This window comes from Dipodomys ordii, unplaced genomic scaffold (genome assembly GCF_000151885.1).
Source record: "Dipodomys ordii isolate 6190 unplaced genomic scaffold, Dord_2.0 Scaffold4, whole genome shotgun sequence".
Classification (NCBI taxonomy): Eukaryota; Metazoa; Chordata; class Mammalia; order Rodentia; family Heteromyidae; genus Dipodomys; species Dipodomys ordii.
Window position 1 is genome coordinate 31,334,899 of NW_012267220.1, and position 14,895 is coordinate 31,349,793.

At 37.5% G+C, this 14,895-nt stretch overlaps 1 protein-coding gene across 1 annotated transcript in view; it reads left to right on the forward strand.

The window, feature by feature from the left end:
• Nucleotides 1-5,298: 5,298 nt before the first annotated feature.
• Kcnu1 (potassium channel, subfamily U, member 1) overlaps nucleotides 5,299-14,895 on the forward strand; it is a 171,084-nt gene continuing 161,487 nt past the window's right edge. Inside the window, exons 1-2 of the mRNA XM_013024211.1 lie at nucleotides 5,299-5,490; nucleotides 8,733-8,843. Coding sequence (XP_012879665.1) covers nucleotides 5,299-5,490; nucleotides 8,733-8,843 — 303 coding nt within the window. The remainder of the gene's footprint in view (nucleotides 5,491-8,732; nucleotides 8,844-14,895) is intronic.

The following is a 14,895-nucleotide window of genomic DNA, read 5'->3' on the forward strand; positions in this document are numbered from 1 at the left end:
ATCTCCACTATTTTCCATTATTTCAGGAATAGATAGATAGACAGACAGACAGACAGACAGACAGACAGACAGACAGATAGAGAGAGAGAGAGAGAGAGATAGACTAGAAACCACCATGTTGCACAAGATAAGCAAAGCTCCAAAGCTAAATACCAGATGTTTTCACTCATATGAGTGAATAATAATAATAACAACAATGGAACATGAGTCTAAAGCAGGGACTAACTGTGAGGGTATCAATATGAATGAGAGGGAGGGATGGAAGGAGAGCAGGAATCTAAGGGACTTCAATAGAGGGTGAACTTGTTTCAAGTACACTGTATGTATCTATGAGGATCATGATGACAGCCCTTAGTACTATTAATATAGGCTAATGAAAATATTTCATTTTCTAATGAAGAGAAAGGTTATAGTTTTTTTATACATATTATATATATATTTAAATGCTATGAATAGATATAGGCTCTTGCATGACAACATTACAATTTACTGTTTTCAAAAGCACAAATACATACATACATACATAACCACAAAGAGATACACACCACACATATGTACACACTGCATGCACATACACGTGCACAGGCATGATCATATGTGTGCACATATGTGATCTACTGCCTCCATATACACAGCAAAATCAGCTTCTCCTTCTCCTCTCTTTAAAAAGAATCACCACGCCAGGCACCAGTGACTTATGCCTATAATTCTAGCTACTCAGGAGGCTGAGATCTGAGGATCACGGTTCAAAGCCAGCCCGGGTAGGAAAGACGGCGAGACTCTTATCTCCAATAAACCATTCAGAAAACCAGAAGTGGCCCTGTGACTTAAGTGGTAGAGCACTAGCCTTGAGTTGAAGAGCTGAGGGACAGTGCCCAAGCCCAGAGTTCAAGCCCCACAACAAAAATGAATAAATAAATAAATAAAAACATAGGTCCCATGGTCTCCCCTATTTGCAATATCTAGTATATGTCTGAGTCAAACAGAAAAGGTCAGATAAGGTGATGTTAGGGAAATGAACCCTAAGATATGTATTCAAATGTTTTTTTTTCTTTCATGTGATTGTTTTTAACGCATTTATAAGATTATTTCTTTGTTGCTTTGTATGTCCCTTCCCCACAGTATAACCCCTGCTTTCACTGTATTTGATGTCGGTATAATTTGTGGAGGGGAAGGGGAAAAACAAGTCGTTTAAATAGGGATACAGGTGGACCCATTGCAACAATGAGAAGTACAAGTCGTTATGTCGAAAACGAACTTTACAACTTTGGTGGGGGGGGGTGGGAAGATGGGGGCGGGCAGGATGGGAAGGGAAAACAAAGGAGGAGGCTACAATGCTTGATAAGAAATGTACTCATTATCTTGCCCATGTAATTGTAACCCCTCTGTACAGTATTTTCACAATAAAAAAAATAAAAATTAAAAATAAAGAAAGAAAGAAAGAAAAATTTCAAAAATAAAACAAAATTACCCAAGAAAGTAAAAATTTAGATCTGAAACATATTCAATTACATTATACAGTACAATTATCCAGAATATTTGAGTGCCAGATGCAAATTACAGAGACGTGCATAAGTTGAAGCAACTTTTCTAATTAAATCACCAAAATGTTAAAATAAAAAAACGACAAAACACTCATATGAACTGAAACAAACAAAAAGCAGAACTTCGGCAGCACCTTCAGCTTTCAAAATGTGTATTAAAATAAAAGCACCTCAAAGACCACCCAGAAATACCCCAAGAGACAGCACCTACTCAAAACCTGCTGGCCCTGAGCTCCTATGAGCAAGCCTTTTTGCCTGTTTTCTCATCATACCCTCCTGCCAACCTCTCTCCCCCCCATACCCACCCCAGGACTTCTTCACTAGGGACCAATCCTTCTCAGAAACAAAACCCATTGACTACCAAATTTGATCACAAAGTTCTGTGCTCTCATCTAACGTGGCTTAGTGGTAGAGTGCTTGCCTAACATGCATAAAGCCCTGGGTTCAATTCCTCAGTACCACACAAACAGAAAAAGCCAGAAGTGGCGCTGTGACTCTAGTGGTAGGGTGCTTTCTTTGAGCAAAAGAAGCTCAGGGATAATGCCCAGGCCCTGAGTTCAAGCCTCAGGACTGGCAAAAAAAAATCATTCAAACATTTCCTCTTGTTCTTAGGATAAAGTTGTTGTTTATTTGCTTATTGTTAAAAATCTTAAACTAGAACATATGCATCTGTGACCCCACCCATTCATAAAGATTCTAACTTGTAATACATAGTCAAAAACCCCACTATTTTTATAAGCTCATCACATATAACAAGAGTAATTTCTTAGTAATTGTGAAGGATCTGGTTGTTTCAGCGTTATCTACTACCTAAATTCCAAAAACTAAATTGCTACTAAGCCACAAATGACAGCTCTTCCCTAGCCACGTGTCAACCATAATAAAATACCTCAGTAACTGAGGAAAAATATCAAATTCAAGTCTACCAACAAAAGCAATTACACTTTAAACTCCTCTGGCTTCATACCAGGTGTCTTTTCCCATAAGCTTCTGCATATGTGTGTATGGGTATGTGTGTGAAATAAAGAGTGTGTATGTGGGCGTGTAATGAACAAATGATTCCCCCCTTTCTTTTACCTCCCCTTCTTTCCTTCTCTTATTACAGTTGATAACACTCCAAAAATGAACTCAATTGACCTATGGCATCTCTCCTTGTAATGAGCTTTGTCATTTTTAAAAATATGTCCATACCACGTTAGAGAATCCCAGCAACATTTCTATCAAGTATGTATTATCTTTGAGATGATATAAGATGATGAAAATTAAAGTGACTTGTTGGGCGTCACGGATCAACACAACCCCACAGGCTAGTACTCTGGTCTTCTCTGGCTCAATGACAGGTTTTGTGGTTATTTTTTAAAAAGGGAGGTAGAGCTGCGGATTTCACCCTGGCAAGCTTCTAAGGACACACCATTACTACATTTCAGGTCATCTTCAGGGGCAGGCTATGCCTTCTACCCAGCTCTGCTGTGTCTCTGGTCACTCACTGTGTGTCCTGCAAGACAGGGCCTTCATACATCCTCAGAAACATTAGAGACAAAGTTCATTCTGAACATTGCTTGAGTCATTGTGATGAAATGGCAAAGATAAAAGAAGAAATGGAAGAAAAAACATTTAAATACATATCTTAGGGCTCATTTTCCTAACTTCACCTTATCTGACCTTTTCTGCTTGACTCATACATATACTAGATATTGCAAATAAGGGAAACCATGCGGACCTATGTTTCTTTGGGCTTGACTTACTTCACTTAATATAATCTTTTCCAAGTCTTTCCATTTCCTAACAAAGGGGGCAATGTCATTCTTTCTGATGGAGGCATAGAATTCCATTGTGTATATATACCACATTTTCTTGATCCACTCATCCTACTGAAGGGCATCTAGGTTGGTTTCATATCTTAGCTATGGTAAATAATGCTGCAATAAACATAGTTGTGCTGGTAGCTTTAATGTGGTCTTGTTTGTAAACATTTGGGTAAATGCCCAAAAGTGGGATTGCTGGGTCATAGGGGAGCTCTATGTGGAGTCTTTTGAGGAACCTCCATACTACTTTCCAAAATGGTTGAACAAGTTTACACTCCCACCAACAATGAAGTAAGGTTCCCTTCTGTCCACATCCCCTCTAGCATCTGTTGTTATTAAGTTCTTGAGTTTTGCCATTCTATTAAATGTTTTTTTCTAACGTATTTATAAGATTATTTCTTTGTTGCTTTGTATGTCCTTCCCTCACAGTATAACCCCTGCTTTCACTGTATTTGATGTCGTTATAATTTGTGGAGGGGAAGGGGAAAAAAAAGTCATTTAAGTAAGGATACAGGTGGACCCGTTGCAGCAATGAGAAGTACAAGTTGTCATGTCGAAAAGGAACTTTACAACTTTGGTGGTGGAGGGGGGAGGATTAGGTGAGGGGGCCGGGGAGGATGGGAAAGGATGTGAAGGGTAAACAAAGAAGGAGGCTACAATGCTTGATAAGAAATGTACTCATTATCTTGCCCATGTAATTGTAACCACTCTGTACAGTATGTTCACAATAAAAAAAGAAATGTACTCATTATCTTGCCCACCTAATTGTAACCCCTCTGTACAGTATTTTCACAATAAAAAAATAAATAAAAATTTTTAAAAAGATACAAAAACATAAATAAATACTGGCATGCCAAACAGAAGGCACAATATTTACAGAGGAAAAATATTTACAAATTATGTGCGTGGTATGGTTGTAACCAGAACACTCACACTACTTAGGATTCACAGTAAGAAACCAAATCACTAGCAAATATTTGGCAAAGAATTGAAAATTGAAAAAAAAAAAAAGAAGAAGAAGAAAGGGGAGGATCCTGTATGGAAGAAGTGATAGATGAAAGTAATTATCAACCAGTGACTACACTAATAAAACCAATAGCTACAATAGCTGTATTGCACTCCATAATAAATTGTTCTTATTTTAAAAGCCAAAGGGAAAAAATACTTTTTCTATTTCAAGGTGCTCTTTGTCTTTCAAGGTACGTGTGTGTGTGTGTGTATATGTGTGTTTGTGTGTGTGTGTGTGTGTGTGTGTGTGTGCTGGTACAGTGGTTTGAATTCAGGGCCTCGTATTCATGTTTGCTTGTTTGCCTAACTGGAGCTCTACCACTTGAGCCATACCACCGTATGGCTTTTTGCTAGTTAATTATAGAGTCTCTTAGGCTTTTCTACCTAGGTTAACTTCAAAATATGATCCTCTAAATCTACCTCTTGAGTAGCTAGGATTCCAGGTATGATCCTCTGGCTTTCAAAGAGTCAGATTTTTTTCCACAAAAAATAAGCATGTTTAGATGTTTTGACGTATTCATCTATAATGAAATTATTATAATAGTCAAACTAATGTATTCCTCCTTTCAAGGTTACCTTGTGTGTGTGTGAGATGCTTGAATCATTCTTTCAGCACAAAATTCCAAAACATTGTCTTGGAAGACAATGTAGTCTTCATGTTGTGCAGTACATATTTACCGTAAATTCCCCTTATCTATAAAATTTCAAAAAGATAAACCAAAGTCTGAGTACTTCCGAGATTTACTGAGATGTGGCATGCTCTCAAATTCCCATCCTACAGCTACTGTCTTCTTCCTAAAAGGGCTGTCAGCCCTGAGGTGGTTGGTAGTTCCTTCTTCCTGGAACTCTTCATTGATTTTTCACATCCTTACCCTCTACTTCCTGGATCTGTTACCATGCAACCATGACATCACAGAGCCAGCCTGCAGTTCTTTCTCCCAATGCCTGGAAGGAAGCCACAACTCGGAAATGGGGAACAATTTGGGAAAATATTTTGCTCCACTGAGATTCAAGCAGCATTCATTCTCTCCTCCTTTGTGACCTTCTTCAGTGGACTTGCCATCTTGTATATTTTCAGACTCCTATGGAAATTCATAAAAAAACATCACAAAAGAAAAGAAAAAGATATCTTGGTCAGTTTCCTTATTTGGAGGTCCCTCCATACCATGATCAGAAATAGGTTTGCTATGTGTATGTGTTTAACAATCAATTTAGGAGTTAGCTGTTTTTTTCAGGCTAACAGAGCCAGCTCTGGGCTGGTGCCTCAGGGTAGGGAACAGGACCCTGGGCTACCAGGCTGAAGCTCCTAGCGCGAAGCAATCTCTTCTCTGGTCAATGTCAGATCTATTATAAACAGAAATGTCCATGAGCAATGACCAGACCTCAATTTTGAAGCCTAAGAAGATAATTGTGCTGGGTACTGCAAGGAAGGAGAACAGGAACAGGACAACGGTGGCAACATCATATTGGTAAACGTTTTGTATATGGTGCATCCGTGCCTACTGGTCCATACTACATTTGTGCACTATGTGAACATATCAGACCTCCATTAGCCACACAGACATTCTTTATACTTAATCCACATTTGCAAGGGTTGGTGTCATAGCATAATAGCTATCAAATGATGATAACCAGAAGAAAGGGGGTCTTACTAGCTCAAGCATTGCTGGAATGTGACATAAATATATAAAAATTACTCTTCTGCTACCAGAGGTCAAAAGCAACGTTTTATTATAGCTTGTGTAGCTGGTTTCCTTGCTGATTTCCTAAACTTTGTTTCTTCCCTGAATCAATTATAGCAGTTTCCATAACAAAGCACATTTTACCTGCACATCATAATAAGGAAAATTTGCTTGAAATATTTCTGACATCACTGTGACATAAAATCAAGCAATGTATACTAACTTAAATTATTTTAAGGTTTATATTTTACATTTGGGTATTTAATTTTCCAATACTGAAGCTCATAGCATATTGAGAAGAGAGTTCACGCTACGGATAATTATTTCTACTTTAAAGATTTTTATACAGAGGTATAAAAACTGAATGGGGAGGGGGTAAAATTCTGACTTATGGACTAATGAATTCATGAATGTGCCCCCAAAATAACTATCCACCTTTTGATGTTGCATAATATCCAACATAATTTGAAGAAAAGAAAAAAATTATGGTTCATTTGTCTTCTGCACTAAGAACTACAGCTTTTCCTTGTATCCATTTTTTTGTGTGAGCAAAGAAATAAAAGGGTACTTTTGCCAACTTACATTTACTTTATTTTCCATGCCTTACTTTTGAATATAAGTGTTCTGTCAACTTCAGTATAAATATGCCTTTTACTTTCAGATATTTAGAAAATTTTACAAAATGTTAAGGATTGGGATTTCAGCAACTAGAGTAGTACGGTGATCTGCTTTTGAATCTTGAGGAGAGGGTTTGAAAAGCCTTGACAAACTTCTAAATGATAGCTTTATATTCAGTTAAATTGATACTACTTTTTTTCTATGTCTTTATGCCTTTGGAAAATTTGGCCAAACGAAAAATAGTCACAAATAAATGTTTGGTGGAGTCTTTTAAAAATTATTTAGAGAACTACATATTTTAAAGGACTTATACATCCATAAGTAAGATCTTGTTATTTCCTAGAGTCAAATAAGTATTCTACTCTAACATCACATTAAATGATTTTAAATCTACTATCAGATATGCACACGCTATTTTTATGTGTTACAGGGAAAAATCATTGAACAGGATGTGAACTGTATTAAAGGATACTTTAAAATTGTTGTTACTATTATATTTTAATGATACTAGGGCTTGAACTTAGGGCTTCCCACTTGCTAGGCAGGCACTCTACTGTTTGAGGCACAACCCAGTCCTTTTTGGCTTTAGTTAATTCTTGTTTCTTATTGGATAGTTGGAAGTGGAGTCACATGGACTTTCATGCCAAGACTGGCTTTGAACCAAGGTCCCCATAGCTCAATCTCCTGGTAATATAGGATTACAGATGTGAGCCACAGGTTCCCAGTTTGAAATAATTTTTATATATAAAAGAGAAAGGAAGTTGTGGTAAAGTTGTCTATTGCTTTTGCTTTTGCCTGGTATCCTTTTCTTCGGCATATACAATTGTCTTCATGCTTTAAAATGCCTGAATGTATGATATTTCTGTGCCTTTCATTCTTGTTTGGAGCTGGCCTTAGACCATAATCCCTTTACACATTCCTCTCACTTGGCTGGAATCACAGATTTATAATACCATACTCAGCTTTTTGTTTGGTGAGATGAGTTCTCTTAAGTTTTTTCTTGGGTTAGCTTCATGATCCTCTTGATTTCTGCATCCTGAGTAGTTGGCATTGCATCTGAGCTACCTTGCCCTACTTACCCAAGAGGCAAAAAGTATTATAAATAGATTCCCTTTCTTATCCCTGCCATTTAGATAATATGCTTACAAAAATAACTCATTTCAAACCTCTAACTCCATTTTAAAAGATGTTTAAATGTTAAAATTTCATAAATATCTTTCTTTCTGATTATCTATAAACATGGACGCTAGATCAGACTCTGTCCATCACTATTGCTTGATCTTGGAACTGTCATTCACTCTCTATCTTGTTTCCTTGCTTTAACGTAACCTAATTTAGCAGGTAGATTTCTGTAAATCTCAAATATCATATATGTAGGAATTAAAAAAAAGGATACCAGGTAAAAGCAAAAGCAATTTCCTTCCTCTTTCATATATATAAAAAAATATTTCAAACTGGGAACCTGTGGCTCACATCTGTAATCCTATATTACCAGGAGATTGAGCTATAAGGAACTTAGTTCAAAGCCAATCTTGGCATGAAAGTCCATGTGACTCCACTTCCAACTATCCAACAAGAAGCTAGACTTGAAGCATGGTCTAACTGGTAGAGTGCCAGCCGTGAGCAAGAAATCCAGGCAAGAGAGCACTGCGTTTAAGCACCAGTACTAGGGGGGGAAAACCTCAAAATTTTAGTAATCACTTAACCATCAGGTTGGCATGCATGTCTTTTCTGTTGTCTTTGGTTTTTATTTTTAAAAATAAATGTGGAAAGAGATCCTCAGAGCAGAAAAAAAAAGCATGCTGCTCCCCAATCCTGGCTATTGCAAGGGTGTGAGTTTTAAGGGACTGGAATAAGAGGTATAGATAAAGCTCACAAATTTCAGAAGACAAAATGCAAAGCCAGTAAAATGCATTGTGTGAGATGTTGGATAATCACCTGTGGGAGTCCCTGGTTTGGGCAGCACAGAATGACTTTTCCCTTGTTCCAGGGTAAGAGCCTCCATGGACATTGATCCTGCAGATTGTTTCCTTCGATGAATAGCTCACTCTGTCAATCCTTTTTCTTGCTTACAGAATCTAATCTCATCACGTGCTAGTTTTTTAAGAAGGCTTTACATTAATGGAGCATTTCGAGATCGAATAGAAATGTTGCTCTCAGCACAGACCTTTGTGGGGCAAGTGTTTGTAAGTACGCTTTTACCTATTCATTTGCTAATGGATTTTAGCCATAAGCATGATCACAGTCAGTATGTGCAATTTTATCACAGAGGCCGACAGCGGGTCTACCCAGTGGTCTTCCTTACTTCTCATCTGGAGTAGACAGAATTCCTGGACATTGGACTACAAGGAAAGCTTTCTTGGCAAAAAGATTGTATTCATTTTGTCATTTTTATATGTGGATTTTTGACTGGTATATAAATACTCAAAAAGTGACAGTCCGTGAATTAATCTGTCCTGGCATTTAGGGCTCTTCTCACTTCCTTAATTCCAATAGCCCTGGTTCTCATTTCTTCCTTAAACATGCTTAAGCTTTTTTGCCTTCTTGTGCTATTTACTATTGTGCTTTTTAACGTAATCTCAGCTACTAGAACATACTGTCACTTATTTCAGGTACCAAATCCCCAGGAAATCTTTCCTTTCCTCCATATTAGGCTCCAAACACTTCCTCTGATAGCTATACTACCTGCAGAACACTGTTACTAAAATTGTCAGTGTACGCTCACGCCTGTCCCCTCCAGAGAGCAGATGGTTATAAGAAATGTTATTTTTCCTTGTTTGGAATTAGTGGATGCCTGGTGAATACTGTGCTGGTCCTCATTTCACTGGTTGGAAAACAATGACAACAAAGAAATGGAATCTGTTATCTGGGGTGTGCTGCCATCAGGTGGTGAGAAGGTGAAAGTAATTTCGCTTGAGCTTAAAAATTATTGCTGAGTGGTTTTTTTGTTTTTTTTTTAAATTTTATTTTATTTGTGAACATACTGTACAGAGGAGTTACAATTACATGGGCAGGATAATGCGTACATTTCTTTTGCTGAGTGGTTTTACAGAGATTAAAATTCAACATGTCAGTTTATGCGAACAGGCTATCTTGATCAGTGTCATCCCTCCATCACCATCATTCTGACCATATATCCCAACCCCACCTACTTGGTTCCATTTTCACATATGTACATTGAGAATTATGACTGTATTCATCCACCATTGCTCTCTCCATTCATCTGTCCCTACTCCCCTTAAATCCAGCCCACTCTGGCAAGTATTTCAGCTTCTACATAGTCATTTTGTTCAACAGCCAGTTTAACAATACTGATAGTTAATTCTCTGTCGGTTACACATTCAAAGGAATTACAGCACTGGACTCCTCCAGGTATACCATATTGTAGTCAGTTTGTGTATAGGCATATGGCCTTATCAATGTTTTCATATGTTTATATTTTAGATCTAATTTCCAAATATGGCAGAAAACATACGCCCTTTGTTTCTCTGAGCCTGACTTACTACTTCATTTAACATAATTTTCCAGGTCCATCCATTTCCCTGCAAATAAAATATCATTCTTCCTGCCTATTGTAGGGCACCTGGGCTATTTCTGTAACTTGGATATGATGAATAATAAAGCAGTGAACATGGGTATACAAGTGTTTTTTTTATTGTATACTGACTTGTAATCTTTGGGATAAATGCCCAGTAGTGTTATTGCTGGATCATAGAGTAGTTCTTTTTTTAATATTCTTATTGTAAAGATACTGTATAGAGGGGCTACAGTTACATGAGTAAGGTAATGACTACATTTCCTTTTGAGCATTGTTACCCCTCCTTTGTTTTTCCACTACTATGGTTAGTTTTTGAAGAATCTCCAAACCATTTTCCACAGTGTTTATACTAATATACATTCCCTCCAATATTGCATTAGGCTTCCTTTTCCCCTGCATCCTCATCAGTATTTGTTGTTCTAATTCTTGATGATGGCCATTAACTTGAAAGAGACTGGATTTGTTTGGATTTACATTTTCTTTATGTCCTTGGATGTTGAACATGTTTTAATGTTGCTCTTTATTGTGCCTAAAACCTGGTTCTTGGCTGACAGTTACTCACATCCTTAATATTAACTACTCAGCAGGTTGAGGTCTGAATGATTGAGTTTCAGAGACAGTTTGAATAGAAGTCATTGAGACTTCATCCCAAGACTCTGTCTCATTTAACCAGCAAAACGTGGGAACTAGCTGAACAAGCAATCTAAGCAATTGTGTGACACTAAATACTAGGGGAGAAAATAACAGAAAAAGAAAAAAAAGGTCACCTTCCTAGTTAACACTATTTAATCTAGGTATAATCCATTGTGATAATATAAGTAATTTTGCTTTTTTTTTAATTGTGAAAATACTGTACAGAGGAGTTACAATTATATGGGCAAGATAATGAGTACATTTCTTATCAAGCATTGTAGCCTCCTCCTTTGTTTCCACTTCCCATCCCTTCCCAGCATCCCCCGGTGCCCCCACCCAATCCCACCCCCACCAAAGTTGTAAAGTTTGTTTTCGACATAATGACTTGTACATCTCATTGTTGGGTCCACCTATATCCCTATTAGAACAATTTGTTTTGTCCCTTCCCCTCCACAAATTATACCAACATCAAATACAATGAAAGCAGTAAATTTTGCTTTCAAAAAAAATCTGTAGATGATGTTTCGTGCTTTGGAATGCACATCTCCTTTCTGTTTTGTAAAGCGTGGGTCTTTTCCATAAATCCCTGGGAGTGTGACCTGTTGCTGCTGATGTTGTAATTCTCTGGTTACATCAAAGATATCTTATTTAAGATCCCTTCAAATGCTTAAATATCTTTGATTCTGTGTGAGGATTATATTGGGGAAAACACATGAAAGGACCTTAGGGTGTGAGAAAGGAACTTATAACATCCACCTGAGGAGCATTGCCTATAGAGCATGTGTAGGAAAAATTAACATTCATTATGTTCCAGTAAGATAACTTCAAGGGGCTGGGAGCTGATGGCTCATGCCTGTAATCTTACCCAGGAAGCTGAGTAGGAACGTCCGTGAGACTCATATCTCCAATTAAGAACCAATAAAGCTGGAAGTGGAGCTGTGGCTCAAGTGGTAGAGCATTAGCCTTAAGCAAAAGAAGCTCAGAGATAACGCGCAGGCCCTAAGCTCAAGCCCCCAGAATGGCACAGAAAAATGATAAGAACAATATTTTAATGACAGAAAAAATATTAATTCTACCTTTATCAGATAATGAGCCATTCGTTGAAACCCCAGAAAGCCTAGAATAAATGTTAAAGTAGAATAAATGAACTGCTATTGAAGGCCTTAAATGAGACCCTTAGAGATCCCAATCATGTGTTTATGAAAAAGTTAGAAGAAAATAAAATGACTTACAGACTTCCTTTCTTCCTTGAACTTATACCCAGCAGAACTGACTAAAAGGAACTAGCTAGAAGGAAGTGGCTAACAGCTTTCACTTGTGCAGGAATTTCTTTACTTCTTTTAATACTATATCACAAACTAGACATCTTGAAATATTTATCAAATGTCTGTCACTTATAGAACTTAAATTCTGGTGGTGGTAGACGTGACTATATATGCCCAAATAAAATAACATGGTGACCAAGGCTTTGTGTGTATTTTGTATTTGTAAATTCTGGTAGTTAAGGAGGGAGTTCACAATTCACTGTGGTATTCAGAGAAGAAACTGGAAAGGCAAGATTTGAACTGAGACATGAAGAACCAGAAGGATAAAGTGAATGAAGAGTAGAGGGAATAGACGTGTGGAAATGAAGAGCTGACATTAGAACAGATACCCAAAGACGTTTCATGTCCCAGAGACCATGCAGAGTTGTGAAGGGTGAGGTCTGAGAAGCGACCAGCAAACAACCAGAGGCCATGTGCTTTGTGGGACGTTGCTAAATTACTCAAATGGAATCACTTTGCTCTAATGCAAAGATAATCCACGGGCCAGGGTCTTAAAGCCTAAATTAACAGAATATGATTAGATTAATTGTAGGGGCACCTCTAAAATCTGGGAACAAAGGAATTATTGAGCATGTGTCAAACATCAGAAAATGAACATTGATAGCACACTTTTAATAACATAACTGTGAAGCCAGAAAACACTCACTAATTTCTTAGGACTTCCTTAAGAAAGTGCCTGAAGCAAAGCAGTTTGAACTATAGGACTGTATTGTTGGCCAGTTCTACTGACTACAAGTCTACTGCCAGAGTTGGCTGCTTGAGATGTGTGAGGGAAAGAAGCCAATGCCTGTCCCTAGCAGTTGTTAGTGTGTTGGAAATCTACAGTGTTCTCTAGCTTAAAGATTGTGAAACATCATCTCTGCTTTTTTTATTGTGAGAATACCATACAGAGGAGTTACAATTACATGGGCAAGATAATGAGTACATTTTTTTATCAAGCATTGTTGCCTCCTCTTTGTTTCCCCTTCCTATCCCTTCCCATACTCCCCTTCCCCACCAAAGTTGTAAAGTTCGTGTTTTGACCTAATGATTTGTACATCTCATTGTTGAAATGGGTCCACCTGTATCCCTAGTTAAATGATTTGTTTTTTTCCCTTCCCCTCCACAAATTAAACCAACATCAAATACAGTGAAAGCAGGGGTTATATCGTAAGGGAGGGACATACAAAGCAACATAGAAATCATCTTGTAAATATGTTAGAAACAATTGCATGAAAGGAAAAAAAAACATTTGAATATTTATCTTGGCGTTCATTCCCCTAACATCAACTTATCTGACCTTTTCTGCTTGACTCAGACATATACTAGTTATTACAAATAAGGGAGACCATGGGATCTATGTTTCTTTGGGCCTGGCTTACTTCACTTAATATAATTTTTTCCAAGTCTTTCCATTTCCTAACAAATAGAGCTGTGTCATTCTTTCTGATGGAGGCATAGAATTCCATTCTGTATATATACCACATTTTCTTTATCCATTCATCTACTGAGGGGCATCTGGGTTGGTTCCATATCTTAGCTATGGTAAATAATGCTGCAATAAACATAGTTGTGCTGATAGCTTTAGTATGGCCTTATTTGTGATCATTTAGGTAAATGCCCAAAAGTGGGATTGCTGGGTCACAGGGGAGCTCTATGTGGAGTCAAAGAAGGGTTGGACAAACGGGATTGCATGAAATTGCAGAGCTTCTGCATGGCAAAGGACATAGCTAGCAAGATCAATAGAAAACCCACCAATTGAGAGAAGATCTTCACTAGTCATACAACAGACAAGGGTCTCATATCTAAAATATACCTGGAACATAAAAAATTAAATCCCCCAAAATAAATCTTCAAAGAAACAACTGCCCAATAAATAAGTGGGCAAAACACTTAAAGAGAAACTTCTCTGAAGAGGAAAGAAGGATGACCAATAGAGTCATGAAGAAATGCTCAACCTCTCTAGCCATAAAAGAAATGCAAATCAAAACAACATTGAGTTACTAACTCACCCCAGTTAGAATGCCTATAAGCAAGAACTCTAATAACAACAGATGCTGGAGGGGATGTGGACAGAAGGGAATCTTACTACATTGTTGGTGGGAGTGTTAACTTGTTCAACCACTTTGGAAAGCAGTATGGAGGTTCCTCATCTCTGCTTTTGTGTTCACATGATATTCTTCTATGTATGTCTGTGTCCAATTTTCTCCCTTACATAATGGCACCAAACATTTTGGCTTGCAGCCCACAACCATAACCCTTTTTAACTTGAGTACATCTGCAAGAACCTCACTTTTGAACAATGTCATATTCGAGGTATGGGGACTAGGATGTTGATATATTATTTTGAGAGAGGCCCAATTCAATGTGTAATGTCTTGTAACAATAAATGTAAGGAGACGCACCAAGATATGTTATCAGAAGTATCACCATACCAAAAGTATAACCTCAAAAGAATTAATAAATAAAAATTGTAAGAATTAAAATTTAAAAAATAAAATATAAAGTCCCTTTGCACAACAACTTAAATATAACAAGATCAATACTTCAATAGTGATAGAGAATTTGTTTGGTTTTTGTCAGTTATGAGGTTTGAACTCAGTCCTGGGCACTGTCCCTGAGCTTTTCTGCTCAAGATGAGCACTCCACTACTTTTAGCCACAGCTCTACTTCTGGTTTTCTGGTGATTAATTGGAGAGAAGAATCTCCTGACTTTTCTGCCCAAGCTGACTTTAAACCACCATCATCAGATCTCAGCCTCCA